Source organism: Elgaria multicarinata, chromosome 4 (genome assembly GCF_023053635.1).
Source record: "Elgaria multicarinata webbii isolate HBS135686 ecotype San Diego chromosome 4, rElgMul1.1.pri, whole genome shotgun sequence".
NCBI classification, from domain to species: Eukaryota; Metazoa; Chordata; class Lepidosauria; order Squamata; family Anguidae; genus Elgaria; species Elgaria multicarinata.
The window spans coordinates 42,515,165-42,531,343 of NC_086174.1; the positions used below are offsets into that span (position 1 = coordinate 42,515,165).

At 42.1% G+C, this 16,179-nt stretch overlaps 1 protein-coding gene across 1 annotated transcript; it reads left to right on the plus strand.

Moving 5' to 3' along the window:
• The first annotated feature begins 312 nt into the window (after nucleotides 1–312).
• PCARE (photoreceptor cilium actin regulator) lies at nucleotides 313–11,067 on the plus strand. Its single transcript, XM_063125608.1, has 2 exons — nucleotides 313–4,064; nucleotides 10,835–11,067. The coding sequence occupies exons 1-2, from the start codon at nucleotides 313–315 to the stop codon at nucleotides 10,962–10,964; spliced, it is 3,882 nt and encodes a 1,293-aa protein (XP_062981678.1). The 3' UTR covers nucleotides 10,965–11,067.
• Nucleotides 11,068–16,179: the final 5,112 nt, after the last annotated feature.

The following is a 16,179-nucleotide window of genomic DNA, read 5'->3' on the forward strand; positions in this document are numbered from 1 at the left end:
GATACACAAGCACTCTTAATCCACTAGCTCAGTCTAAATGCAACAGAGCTTTAGTATTGCTGGCTGCATTCAAAGGGGAAACTGTTAAAGGGAAAAATGCGCTGTGAACTTCGGTTAAGAGATCCACCGAGAAAGTTGGACATTTATAATGGCTAACAAGGCTATCTACAAAACTGGAGATATTCAAGATGGAACCTTCCTCAAAAACAACAGATCCTAACATCAGCTGAACTTGTAAGTTTTCATTCTTTTTTTATTCCTTATTTGATCAATTGGATATCGCTCAACAGTAAACTAGGAAGAGGGAGCACAATGGGCTGTACTCCTTCGCATAGTGACATTGCTAACCACCATGCGAAACATGGGACAAAGTCATTGAATCAGGGTATCCTTCCAGTAGATCCAGGGGGTGAAGGTTTCTCACTTCCACTGCTGATCAAAAGCTCCTCTTCTTACGATACTGAAGAGTTCTGTCCGGGAGAGACTCAAGTTAAAGATCACTTCTTTGAAAATTCATCAGACGAGGACAAAAATTTTAATTTCCGTTCCTCATCTGAGGATCCTTTGCTCCCTGAGCTTGACCTGGAAGAGAAGGAAATTGAAAGGACAGTCTCAGAGACTGAAATAGCCATATCTGAACTGACAGAGCCTGACAAATATGTGGCTGGGGATATTAAGGTCAAAAAGCAGAAGTCTTCCGCATCTGAAAAAAATGGTTTCAATTTAGAAGATAAAAATGAAATCCATGAAAAGCAAAACCCAAAGAAAGGGAAAAAACAAAAGAACAGCAGGCAGGGAAAACAAGCTCGTCTTTGCAAAATGAAAGAAAAATCCAGTCCATGCGTATGTGAGGCTGAGAAAAAGGTGGATTTCCCAGAGCTGCTGGTTAAGGCCCATCAAAATGCTTATGCCTATCTAAACCCCAACCTTTCCAAATATGAGGTTATCTTGTGCATGGCCAACCAGGCCACAGAAACGCAGCTCATCATGCAACAAATGGTGAGCTTCTTACTTCTTCGTTTTGATGAAATAAACCACCTTTTGGAAGAAATTGCCCAAGATGGAGAAGACCTAGTCAAAGAAGTGGGAGGGAACCTGGCTTGGCCAGCTGGCAAAGGGAACCCAAACGAGCAGCCGGATCTCTTACAACAGTTGCTACAGTACACAGTCAACAAAATGCAGGCGTTAAATGGAACTGTGGCCTCCTTAACGTCTGATGCGCTCCAGGAGTCTTGCAGCTTTTTACAGTCTGCTGGTAGCAACTTAGAAGAAAAACTGAAAGCAAAGCAAGGTTTTGATGAACGCTTGCTCAGGATGATCAAACTCCTTGAAGCATCTGCAGTCAGGCCTTCTCATCCTCACCCTGATGACATGACTCTTTATTCTGAAGACAGTGGAATAGGTATTGACACTGAATCAGTCAAAGACTTGAATTTAATTGATAAGCAGGGAATACAAGGAAATGTTGATTCCTGTTCACATGCTCATTCATCCCTAAATCAGACCAGGGTATCAGGAGAAAACCATTGGCCATGCACCTCAGTGTTTGCTACATCCAGGTCCCATGACTGTGCACTGGAAAGACAATTTAAAGATATATTTTACCCACCTGCACACACCAAGGATGTAATGTCATCTTCACAGGTAGTACCAGAAGATGTAACCAACCTTCTCCATCATCAAAACATCATCAAAACTCCTTTTCTTAACTCTGTGCACAGTGATGTTGCTCATGAGGGTGATTGCTTCAAAGACTGTGAATCGCCCCATGCTTCTTCCACATATGAAGACAGTGATGATGACAATAGCTTGTCTGAGGAAGAAGGTGACAATATAAGTCTGTCTGAGAAAGGAAACGATGCTTTACCTAAAAGACCTACATCTCTACCTGAAGCAACAGACGGTAAGCAGAGGCCTTCCACCAAACGGATAGACAGCCCAGAGAATGAGGAGATTATACTGAAGATGAAAGATGCCATTAGCGAAAAGATAAAATTTGTCCCCACTAAATCTGGAAAGAGGGAATGGATGGAAGAGGAAAATGGAAAAGGATCACGAAGACCTAGTACAGCAACTGGAAGCCAGAAGACTCAAGTTAAACAGAAAAGATCTAGGTCTGAGGAGTCTCTCAAAAGTCAGAACGAGGACCCAACTCTTCTAGAACTTCAAAGAACTCAAAAAGGACTCAACAAAAGACTGGAAATGTTTTACACACTTAATGGAAATAAGGAAACAAATGATAAGTTGGTATTCCTGAATCTCAAAGAACCATCTAACTTGCAAGATTGTGAGCATGTCACTCATAGATATTCAACTAATAAACTGAAAGCATCTCTTGCTAAGAACTTCAACATATTGCCTAATCAAGATAAAGCCCCTTTGTTTAATCATGATCAAAATGCTATCAGCCAACAACCTAATGAAAGGAAATGTAAAAAGGCTGTCACAACCACCCCATCCTCAAAGGACCTGACATCTAGGAAAGAAAATGAACCTCCCAGGACCCAGAAACTGAACAGTGTTGGTTGTGTGCCACCTCGTAAATCTGTAAAAAAGTTAATTGAAACCTTCAGCCCTCCAGAAAGTGTTCTGAAACCTACAAGTTTAAGAACTCTGGGGCCAATAAAATGTATCCGAAAGTTTGGACTTCCAAGCATTACTCCCAGTCTTCCCTTTCCTAGAGGTCTTGTACCTTTAAATCACAAACATAGAGTTTCACCATTAGGAGACATAAATTGCCGAAACATCAACCCAGCTAAGTCTACTTTTGGTGCCATTGGTTCACCAGTCCTTGCAAGTGGAAGTGACACAAATGAGGAGACGGATGATGATGACTTGGAAAACCTGCCCCCACCACCTCCTGAAATGTTAATGGACATCTCACTTGATTCAACTACATCTTCAGAAGGTGTGAGAATAGAAGAAAACTATTCAGAAGTTGCCAAAAATACTGCCAAGAGAAATGAAAATGGCAACACTAAGAAAATTTCTCATCGAATGAAAGCTTCCCTCTGTTCTATTAACTTGTTACCAAGTAAAAACCTCAACACTCCCAACCTGATTGCCAACAAAGCATCAAAAACTGATGGAATGAACTCCACCTCTAGAAATTATCCTCTGGAGTTGTCTGCCTATCACCAAGGAAATCCATTAGCATCCCAAAGGGACCGTGGAACAGAAGAAACTGAAGATCTGTATAAGCAGTCCCATAAAATAATACCTCTTCAAAATCCTAAAGAAACGTCAGAAGAGAATGAAAATGATCCAGGAAATAAAGAATGTGTTACACCTCCTGCTTTAGCTCAAAAGCGATACTCGCCCGATTCACTCCAGAAAAATGAGAAAACAACGGGTTGTGTCAGGCGAGTGTCCATAGCGAGAACATCACCTTCATCGCCTCCCCGTGAGAAACGGCTCCCAAGCTCACCACTGCATCACAGACATATCAATCAAGCTTCTCTCCCCAGTACCCACTGGCAGCCCAGTCCCCCAGCTAACGCCAGGGCACCAAGCCCTCCAACACAACGGAAACTGTCTTCCCCACCAACTCAACAAAACCTATCTAGCCCACCAATGACACGCAAACAACAGAGCCCACCAACTCGCCGTAAGGTGTCCAGCCCACCAACCCACCGCAAAGAGGCAAACCCATCTGCTCCCTCGATGACCCCATCCCCACCCACATCCCCCTCCCGGTTGCACAAAGGATTACAAAAACTGTTGGACTCTGGAGATGAGCAGCAACCTGGCTCCCTAAAGATCATCAGCAATGCACGCTCCATATTTTGTCCGGCCACATCCTCTTTATTTGAAGCCAAGCCGATGTTGCCTCCAAACAGCTCCACAACAGAGGCTGTTGTGGGACAACCTGAAGTTTCGGCATTTGCACGGAGAAACAGCACACAGCTCAAGCAATATGGGGACCAACAGAGAAGGATGGCCTTCAGTGCTACCAACCCCCAGCCTTTTGTAAGGAGGAGCTTCTCTGACCGCAGGCCGGGATTCCCACTTCCACTACCATTGTTTTCTGCAGCTGGCAGTGAGCCTGTGCTTAGCCAAACAAGGTAAGAAATGTTGGGTTATGTCCAAGAAGTTGTAGCCAATGTTACACCAGCCACAGTGGAGGCTGGTGGCTCCGATTTTGGTTGGGCTATGTATACGTTCTGGGTCTCAGTCAGAACCAGCCAGAACTCTAAAGTAACTATCCAAAGTGCTGAACCCTATCCCAAAAATAGGTTCAGCACCTTGGACAGCCCCAGGTTTCCCATGCCCACAGCCATGGCCAACACTGACTCTCATGAGAGTTATGTTAGACACAGGGAGCTTCAGCTATTGGGTGGTATAAAAATGCCATCAATCAATCAATAGACCAGCGGAGGCGGGTGGCTCCGATTTTAATGGGGCTGTAATTCTATTCTGGGTTTCAATCAGAATCAGCTAGAACTCTAAAATCGGAGCCACCCACCTCCGCTGGTCTAACATAACTCTCATTCATTTCAATTGGTCTACTTTAAGTAGGACTAACATTGGATGCTACCTGTTCTTTTCAAAGCCTTTCCGTTGCATTTAGAGGTATATTCTCTGAAGTAACTACGTTGCCTTACCACACTGATATCCCAGTCGCAACAACTTCTTGCTCACAAGCAAGACTCACGTGAGTAAGGATTTGCAAAGTGTGTTTAAAACTGTACTCTTAGAGTACATCTGGTTTGGTGGTACACACTCAAGTGCCACAGCTACTGTCCTGGTTCCCCACATATTCATCCTGGTGGCTCCTGCCGGAAATGGGGAATCAGCCCAGCATCAGCGCTAGCCATGCTGCCTGCCTTTCCACGAGGCATTATACTGAGAGTCAGTGCTGGCCGTGGGCGTGGGAAACCTGGGATTCCAAATCCCTGCTCACCTGTGAAGCTAACTGGGTGGCCTTAAATGTCCTATTTCACAAAGTGATGGTGAAGCTAAAAGCCTCTCTGAACTTCTTGGGGTGGAGGGAGATAGGATATTGAAGTAACAAGTAAATTATCAAAGGTGGAGAAGCCATGCTTGCTTCAAGTTTTCTAGGGCCAGGTCAAAACATTCCTCTTTTCCCAGGCCTTCTACATTGATTTCATTGCCTCATTTCTGCTCAGTGTTTTTTGTACTCCATTGTTTTTATTGTATTGTACTTTTAGTACAAAGCTCTGGAAATCATTAAGATGAAGGTTGGGTTAGACATTTAAGGCACAATACTATGCATGTTTAGACAGGAGGGAAAAACTCATACAACTTTTAGCATTCCCCAGCCAGCATGCTAGCTGGGGAATGCTGGGAGTTTTATTTATTTATTTATTACATTTTTATACCGCCCAATAGCCAAAGCTATTTAAATGTAAATGTTTAAATGTAAACAGGATTATGCCCATAAATAAATAAATAAAGTATGCTATGGGAAGTTGTTCCATGTGGGTGTAATTTATGTGAACCGCCCAGAGAGCTCCGGCTATTGGGCGGTATAGAAATGTAATAAATAAATAAATAAATAAATAAATAAATAAATAAATAAATAAATGTATTAAATCATCACCATATGTTTTACCCCATTGAGTACTTCTCACGTTGCAGTTTGAAGCATGTGTGCATTTCCATGAGTTACCAAAAACACTTATATTGATATGATTAAATTAATTGTTTATAGAACTAGCTCATGAAGACATGTGAAATGCCAGAACTCATGAGCACCCTTTCAGTTTTCACATGTGCCCTTGAGTTCTAAGCTACATGCATTGAGCATTTTGCCAAATCGTTTATAAAGCATGTTCTGATAGCCTTATATTCCAATGTAGGAAGTAGCTGTAAGTTTAAGGAACTGTTTAAGGGACCCCATACAGGGTCTGGGCCTTGTTATCCTGGATTTATTACCCTAAAAATTAACTAAAGAACCCATAGGTATTTCAGCCACTCCCTCCCAAGTGATGAGGAGAATTTTACCACACTGTAACAGACATGGTAAAATTTTCCTCACCGCTTGGCAGGACAATGCATTCCATTTTACCACATGGTTACATGTGCATCATGATCATCCACTTGGTGAATAGTTGCCGGTATTTGCCCAGTATCTCTCAGGGCTTAAGTAGACATTAGAGGATTTCTGTATTTCCTCCTTCTCTTTCCTCTAGTAATGTCCAGTGTCTAATACTACAGTGTGTGTGGGGGGGGGGGGTGATATCACTGAGCGAGGACAAAGTTGCAATTCAAAGACATCACATCATGCATTTTGTTTTACTGGTGTTCCCAGGGAAAGAGAAGGAGACACAAGAAGGCTGCTTCTACACCAGTCTTGTAACATCTAGTTAAAATGTCAGTGAGAGTCTAGCTAATTTCTCAGTCCGGCAGAGAGAGCAACCCTGCTATTTTATCACGCAGCCACTTATTCTGGGAAGAAAGAGAGGGCTAGTCAAGAGCCTCTGATCCTGTCAGACTTCGTTTTGTTTTTATTTTAACCATCCCTCTCCAGTCTTGCACCCAGCCTTTTAGCATGTAAACAAATGTGAGACTGAAGCAAGTTTAGGGGTTATTATCCCAGAATAACTGCTTATGTAAACGGGCCCGATATCAGGTTTCTATGCAATTGCTCTTCCTTCTAACTGTGCAGTCTCAAGAGAGAAATGTGTCACTGGCCCCAATTAGAGCCCTGGCGTCTGTTGTAGCTTCATAAGTGTCAAGGGTGTTTTAAGCTATGGGAACCAGCAACCATCTGGTCATGTAACAGGGAGGATAAGTTACTTTGCTGTTCCAAGCCTAGCCTTTGGCTACGAATCAGCCCTGGGGGGCACGTTTTCACGGCACGAATGAGCGGTTCGTACAAATCCCGCTAATCCATAATAGGATTTGTGCATGTGTAATAGGGAAAAAAAGTTTATTTTAGTACAATGATGGATATCAGATTAAAGGCCTTCCCATGGGGTGACAGCTGCGATAAGAGCTTACAAGAAATACTGTTCAAATATTCCACTTAACTCAAGGCCATGGATTTCGTTTCATGACTTGAACCCAAAGCAAAGCCTTGCATCTGAATCCTTCCAAAGTTCGGGTAGATTTCTTTTGGATCTGGGCCTCATCAGTACTTCCCCCTATGCTCCTATTACATTACTTTTAAATGCTTAAACCTGCAATCCTATACCCACTTACCTGGGACAAAAAACCAGAACTCAATAAGACTTATATTTGAGTACACAGGTATTAAATGTGCTCTCGTGTACTATCCACTTTAATATTTTTAAAATTAATGACGCCTTTATAAAATTGACTCATAATCTAACAAAAATAGAATGCAAAATTAATAAAAGTAAATGTGGGTGAGAGGAAGGACATGTACAGATGTAAATTCAGGTACAGATTCTATAGTTATATCTCTCTTGTTAGTACCAAATCCTCTCATTTTTATTTTTCTCTTTTTGAGCCTGAAAAACTGTTGCATGTACCAAAACACCTTTTTTTTTAAACCATTCTATTATTTATTTATTTATTTATTGCATTTATATACCGCCCTATAGCCGAAGCTCTCTGGGCAGTTTACAAATGACTTAATTCAATAAAATAGCAATGACTTAGTTCAATAAAATAGTCAAATACGCAATATTTATTATACTTTATATGACTGTCATCAGTGTACATAAGCATTTAAGAGTAGCATGACTAAAATGCATGTCCTCACATAGAGGAGCTAACATATCCTGTTGAGCAGATCTGATGGCAAATTCTAATAAAACATGTACGTGTGGAAGAACATACATGATATATAGTTGTGATCAGAAGGCAGGGATCTAGTCTATGTCATAGATTTCCAGTGAAGTCCTTGTGGAATTGCATTGCAACACAATGGTCAGGATCCTAAAGCTACTTTAGGATGCAATCCTATACATGTTTAGACAGAAAAATTCCTACAATTCCTAGCATTCCCCAGCCAGTAAGTAGGGAATTTAGGCATGCTCAAGGACTTGTTCCTGTTCACTGGGATTTGAACAGCACCCCCATACCATATCACAAACATTTTGAAATTCCAAAAGCAGTTTGCTGTGTACCACGTTGAGCTGCTGTGTGAGAAACATAAGTACAAAACAGTCTTTGGCTTGCAGAACGAATTATGTAGAAAAGAATCATAGAATCATAGAATAGCAGAGTTGGAAGGGGCCTACAAGGCCATCGAGTCCAACCCCCTGCTCAATGCAGGAATCCACCCTAAAGCATCCCTGACAGATGGTTGTCCAGGACTTTGACATGTTTCATGTGGCTTCCCTGGGGGTTATCTTTGTAACTGATTCCCCTAAAACCCCACAGCATCACTGCTGTGGCGCGGGAACAATAAATTTAGATGGCAGGGGTAAGGATGGGCTCTCTGGCCAGAAAAACCGCAGTGCCAGTGGCCATTTGGCTTGTCAAGTCTTCCTCCCGCCCTGCATTTCTATGCTTACCCTTGGCTTGGATCCGCACCCAGCAATGGCCACTGGCTTAACACAAACTGGTGCCACCACTGAAAGATGGAGAAACAATGTGATAACCTAGGAGCAACTAAACAAATTGCAGTAAACCAACACTGCGAAAAAGCACAGGTTTTTTGGGGTGTGTGTGTGTTTAAAAGCCCAATGTGGTTGCGAGTTGGCGGCTGCATCATATAAACAATGCAGAGCCACTACACAGCCATGATAGGGTAAATAGGCCATACAGACACTCCCCTGGAGAAGGACAAAGGCTGTCCCATAGCAATCAGCCTTGAGTTCCTCATGGTGTGGGATCAACGTAGCTCAACACTCTGAGAGAACAAGTTAATTCATGTGCATTCTTAAGAATGTAACCAGATACAAATATGGTTGGAACTTATTTATGTACACTTCTGGGCTTTTTCTTTTATTAAAAGAAAGTGTGTACGGGGGGAACGGGATATGATAGAGGTGTATATGATTAGGCATGGTATGAAGAAAGTGGATAGGGAGACCCTTTTCTCCCTCTCTCATAATACCAACACCCAGGGTCATCCCATGAAACTGAATGGGGATTTAGGTGGGGGAAGATTCAGGAAAGATAAAAGGAAGTATTTCTTTACACAATACATAGTCAAACGGTGGAATTCTCTAGCACAACTTGGATGGCTTCAAAAGGGGATTAGACAAATTCATGGAGGATCATGCTATCTATGGCTACTAGCCATGATGGTTATATATTGCCTTCAGTAACAGAGACGGTATGCTTCTGTATGCCATTTTCTGGGGAATGCAAATGAGAGGATACTATTGCACTGATGTCCTGTTTGGACAGCGTGTGAACAAAATTCTGGACTAGATGGAACTTTGGTCTGAACTAGCATAGAACATCTTACGCTCTAATGAGTTTACAAAATTCTATTTTGTCGTCTTCCATAGACCTAATCTGTAGCAGTTCAAATGTAGAATTGTATTTATATATACACCACACTGACAACAAAGGTCCGCATAGTTAAAGCAATGGTATTCCCTGTAGTAACCTATGGCTGCGAGAGCTGGACCATAAGGAAGGTTGAGCGAAGGAATCTGTACAGCACCATGTAATCTGTACAGCACCATGTACATTGATGGTGCTATATAAATAAATAAATAAATAAATAAATAAATAAATAATAATAACAATAGATGCTTTTGAACTGTGGTGTTGGAGGAAAATTCTGAGAGTGCCTTGGACTGCAAGAAGATCAAACCAGTCCATACTCCAGGAAATAAAGCCAGACTGCTCACTTGAGGGAATGGTATTAAAGGCAAAACTGAAGTACTTTGGCCACATAATGAGAAGACAGGATACCCTGGAGAAGAGGCTGATGCTAGGGAAAGTGGAAGGCAAAAGGAAGAGGGGCCGACCAAGGGCAAGATGGATGGATGATATTCTGGAGGTGACAGAGTTGACCTTGGGGGAGCTGGGGGTGGCAACGGCTGACAGAAAGCTCTGGCGTGGGCTGGTCCATGAAGTCACGAAGAGTCGGAAGCGACTGAACGAATAAACAACAAAGTAATTGACACCATTGCTTTCCCCCCATTCATTTGCGCCTGACACTGATTATGGGTAAAAAATAGTTTCCACAAGCCTGAAGTTTGCCAAACCCTTCTTCTTTTCTTGGTACAGAATATGGGATGGCTTGGAGGGTTTGTGGTAATAATTCTTGGCTGTCGGCTCCCAACAGGTTTTTATGGGGCTTTGTTTAGGTGTAAGGAAATTGGAATTAAACACAGCATGGAGGTTGGATTGCACCGTAATAAACACCTAAGATAGACATCCCAATCCGGTGCCCTCTAGATATTTTGGACTACAATTCCCATCATCCCCAGTAAAAAAATGATGGGGAAATGCTTAGGGTGACCATATGGAAAGGAGGATAGGACTCCTGAATCTTTAACAGTTGAATAGAAAAGGGAATTTCAGCAGGTGTCATTTGTATGCATCCAGCATCTGGTGAAATTCCCTCTTCATCCCAACAGTTAAAGCTGCAGGAACCCTGCCCTCTTGACCAGATACAAAAGAGGATAGGGCTCCTGCAGCTTTTTGTGATGAAGAGGGAATTTCATCAGGTGCTGCATGCATACAAATGACACCTGCTGAAATTTTCTTGTCTATACAATAGTTAAAGATACAGGAGCCCTGTCCTCTTTTTCATATGGTCACCCTCGAAATGCTATCTAAAATATCTGCAGGGCATCAGAATGGGGAAGGCTGATCTCTGGCTTTTCAAAATGGCTGGTGGTCTTTCCTGTTTTAACATGTTCTATTTATGATTTTATTTTTAAATAAAAATACTTCACTAGACTTTTCTCTTATGCATCTCTTCTCTCAGCAGCATGGAAGATAGCCCTCGGAAGGAGGGTGACTGTTGGAACAGCCCTTGTTTTGCTGAGGGCAAAGGAGCAGGCAAGTCATTTTCTCACCCTGAACTCTACATTGTTGGTCAAGGACTCCATAAGGACTGAGTGAAGATGGTAAGGATGAGAGATGGAAGCTATGAGCCAGGACTGAGAATCTATTATGGTTTGGCTTTTCTACCCATGCAATGCAAGAATGGACACTGGGTAGAAATTTATTGCAGGCCTCTGGAAGGACTTCTGATCTTTAAAAGATTCTAAAAGACATCTATGCCAAGTCTCCACTCAAAAAGTAGTAGATTCTCTACCCACCAGCATGCAAAGGCCAACATTTGCAGTACAGACTATTGTGAGCCACAGAGAGCATGTGTACTGCAAGAAAGTACCTACAGATTAATACCACCAATCAGCTTCATACTAGTATTATGAGAAAGGGAGAAAAATGTCTCGCTATCCACATTCTCCACACCGTGCAGTAATGAAGTGGACCAGAAGAATCCCTTTGTTCCTGCAACAGTATGGATGCTTGTTTCCCAACATCAGCAATGAAGACTTCTATCTAAGTGGGTGTAACATACGCTATAGTACAGACAGCTGTGTTCAGACATGCCTAGTTGGAGTAGTAAACCCAGAGCGCATCTTGCACCTTGTGGCATTTCCCATCTTTTGCCAGTGCAGACAGACTATAAAACTAGGTGGCATCTCAATATATGCTAACTGGCTGTGAATGTGAGGTTTGCATTGTTCTTGCTATAGGCTCCATGAAGGGAATGAAAATCAAGTATCCAACGCAAAATAATATCAATTAAATTTAATAACTATTAGACACAGCTCTCTTTTCAAGCTCTGGTTTTTCAGGTGATGTAACCTTAGCCACTGTGTAATCGCACTGCTTCCGTATCTCAGAGTAGAAAGCTTCATCCTGATTAAAGCAAATGTGTCATGCACCATCAAGCATTTTTAGAAGCACTCCCAAAAATCCCCACAAAAAAAACTGTGTATTTCACAAAATGGGCTTAGGGCACAACCAACTAAACATTTCTCCTATTCTGCTAATGCTCATTTGGATCATAATGTGATACTGTAGAAAGAACAGAGCCCTTTTCTCTTGGGTGCATTATTATTTTTTAAAGATCTGTGGCTTAAAGCAGCCTTCCTCAAACCAGTGCTATACATATGTGTTGGACTACAACTCCCATCTTTCCCAGCCAGCACAGCCATTCTGGTTGGGGTTGATGGGAGTTGTACTTCAACACATGTGGAAGGTGCCAGATTAGAGAAGTATAAAGGCCTGTGAGGATATAAGCAGGCCATAGTTGTGTTAATGATATATATATATTTTTAGAGAATAATTATCTAAGTGCATAAATTCCCCATTTCTGTATCGACCTGATTTGTAAGACTATATCGGTTCTTAGCTTTTTGACCATTTTCTGCAAAATTATTTCACAGTGATGTATATTTTTGTAAATATCACTTTCATTTTGCTCCAAGTCTGTAAATTTGTGAATATGACTCATTTGATATTTATTTTTTTTAAAAAAAAACCATATTGATTTATTGTTTTTTAATCCACGGTGGGAAAACTTGCAATGGAATAAATTCTCCTTTTTTAAGTTGTAACGTTTTAGATTGCATATGTACTTAGGTGGTTTTCTACCAAGGAATCATTAAAGCAAATCTAGCACTGGAATTAAAGTCATAAAATGTATTGCCCAATTTTCAAAACTGATATAGGGAGACCCTATCTCCCAAAGTGTTCAGCTCAGTGTGGCTTCCCATAAATCCATGGGATTTATTTAATCCTGCTATCTTTGCTGCTGAGTTTCCTAAATTCCTTGTCGATGTGATTAGCTAACTGTTTATAAAATCTGAAATGGACCCAGGAGGCAGAACCACCCAGAGTTATAGTAACCATCTTACTGATCATATGTTAGCAAGCCATGAGAACAGCAGATATCAAATTCAGTACAAATGGGGCTATTTCATGTTGATTTATTTTTCTTTCGGATTAAATGAATGCACATCATTAAAAATCACCACTAGTCAACCCAAACGTCCACCGAATTAGCAGATTTCTATGGGTGAGGTCCATGGTTGTCCTTCTGTGAATGAGTACAGAAGGCTTTCAAATTAGCAGAGTATTTCCACTGACCTAACGGAGGTGGAGGTGATCTTCGTTGATCCCCCTCCTTCCCTTGCATTTCAGAGTCCCCACCCCCACCCCCATCCCCTCCAGAGGGTTGGGGAGACTCACTAGAACAGTGAGGGAGTGGGTGCTGGAGTAAAGCTTAGCTCAGAAGGAGGTTTAAAATGTTCTATCTTTTTCTAGATAGTGTCAGAAGAGAGTAGTCCACTTCTGACACCCTATAATGTCCCTCAGGCGTGGCCAATATGGGGTGAGCTTACCTGCTCAACCTGCAGTTCACTCTAGGCCTTGCTTGCCAAGTAATGACTCTGAAGGTTCCACAACAGTATCCTTTATTGTTAAACACTCCCGAGGAGCCACACACCAGACTGCCTGGCTCCAAAGCCCACACAGAGAGAGAGCAACTAGATGCCCCACCAAGGCCTCCAGAAAGGGCTACAGGCCTCTGTGCATACACATATCGCACACCCCATCCCTTTTCTGCGGGTAGGAATATTGTAAGTGGAATTTTGTCCAGGCAATGCACCTGCAGGTGGAAAAGAACATGAATCTAAGCTGTGCTATTTTAAAACTTTGTTTTGAAATGTGATTATATAAACACACAGCCCTTTCAAAAACTTGTTGTTAAACACTCACTGTCCTGGATTCACTGTTCCTACTCGAATAGTCCCCCCCCCCAATAGGTTACACATGGATTAGGATCATCAGATCCACTTTGCAGGGTTAACTGGCTTAGTTGATATGCACAGGCAGTAACCTAGCAGGAAGCTTTAATGTGCAGTGAAGTTGCTAGTAGGCTTCTCATCACATTTCACTCTCTTGCAAGAAAGTTCAAGTGGTGTCAGCTTTCCAGCTAGGAGTTACCATTGACCCAGACACAAAGCAAGGACTGCATGCAGCTTGTCATCTTTGCAAAACTTCACCTGAACAACAGCTGTGATGGCACCAAGGCTATGTGCGCTGCTTAAATCATAAACCCTAAACGACATGAAGTCTCAGTGCTGAGAATCTGAATCAGCCAAACAGTGTTTGCTCTCAGCATTTCTGCTTCCCCACCTTCCCCCTGCAGTAAAACACGCAGCTATTAGAGGTACAACAGCCCTATCCTTCTTTGAATCTGGTCACCCTACATAACATGCCTCAGGAAAGTGGAAATATGAGACAAGTACAATAGGTGGGAATCTTCTTATCTTGCATACATTTTCTCAAATGAGCACACTTGATCAGATAAAGCATGCTCACAATTCCCACATGACTGGATGGCTATCTGATAATGTTGATCGGAAAGCCATCCAGTCATGTGAGAATTAATGGGAAGCCTCACCATAAGAATGCATGGGGGTGGGGTGGGGACCATGTTTGCACGAATAAAGATGACCAAGTAACCATGTAGTATGTTGTGGTGATATATGTTGGCTCATTCTGTACCCAATAGTTAATTTTAAGGGGAGAACTGGTGCATTTGTGAGTCCAGGAGCGATGTAGAGCAAGGGGAAGGAGCACATTTGTATTTATTTTGATGGGCTAACTCAGCCTTCCTCAACCTGGGGCGCTCCAGATGTGTTGGACTGCATCTCCCAGAATGCCCCAGCCAGCTGGCTGGGGCATTCTGGGAGTTGTAGTCCAACACATCTGGAGCACCCCAGGTTGAGGAAGGCTGGGCTAACTGGTCATGCCTTTGTATATAACACTGGTATCAGTATGTTTCAAGGACAGCCTTGCAATATTTTAATAAATGGATGGATAAAATGGGTAAAATGGTAAACAATTTTGCATAACTGACCTCCAGTGGGATAAAACGGTTAGAATGCTGGGATGCTTCTGAATAAGGCTTTTCAGGTGAAATCAACCTGCCTCATTTACAGAATTTTACAGGGGTCTGGATGACAACGTCATCAATGCGTAATCCTCCTGTGTTCTTTCACCACTTCTTCCATCCTTTTTCTTACTACAGAAAATATGTTAAGAAAGAAGGCACAGTGCCTTCTGTTAGATAATGCCAGGACCCCTCCATTTAGAAGCTCTCCTAGAATAGGATTGGGTAGCCTCAAGTTGAAATCTGTACTCAGCCACAGAGCACACTTGGACCACTCACTATCCCTCAGCCTAACCTATTTTACAGGGTTGTTGTGAGGATAAAAATGAGGAAGACAGCCATGTGAACCACCTTGAGCTCCCTGAAGGAAAGGTAATTTATACATTAATAAAGAAAACGAACCAGGGTGACCAGTTGGAAAGGAGAACACGATTCCAGTACCTGCAAAAAGTGGTATTTCAAGGCCATAACTGGACATAATGTTTCATTTCATATAGTTTCCCACCAACTTTCCTACCTTCTTGTATACAGTGTGGAGGCTGCAATTGAAAGCAGAAACTCGGGGGAATGGGCTTCTTAATCCCTCCCTGTTCTTGCAGCGCTCTACATATGGAGGGAAACTATCTGTAGTAATATCTGTAGTAGCCTCTTGTATCTGTGGTAATGTAGGATTCTAAAATCTCAGGGAGAGCCTCCATAGATAGGAGAAGTCTCTCCTCTGCAGGCAGTCGCCTTCCACATGTGGAGGGTGGCAAGATCAGGCTGGGCACAGCCAGTACACTCATCCTCACACACACTCTTCTCACATGTAGAACCTGCATGTAAGGGGAATGACGGAATAAGGCCAGAGCATTTGATGACCTGCCAAAATGCGCTTCTCTGTAAAACTCTTACTATCAGGTATTGCAATCCTGTATTCCTCTGCATGTGACCTCCTAAACTGAGAGCTGGCTGCGTGCTCACCAACAGGTGGGGAAGGATTGTTCAGATCTATTTATATTCATCCCCTTCTCAAGTGGCTGCTTAGCTCGGAGGTAAATGATCATGGGTAGAGCTGAGTTGGTAATTCCTTTTCTGGTAATATCTTCCTGCTGAGGTTGAACGGGCATCTTTGTAACCAGCATAGATAATAATAATAATAATAATAATAATAATAATAATAATAATAATAATAATAAAAAAAAAAATAGTAGTAGTAGTATTAATATGCCATTGACCTAGTTTCCTTCAACATTATATCTTACATTTCTGAGCTTAAAATAGGATCCAAATATATGTATTTGTTTCCCTTTACTATAAATGGGAAAGTGCAGCTAACCCATAGGAATGTTTTTCGCTGTTAGACATTTCTTTTCTTT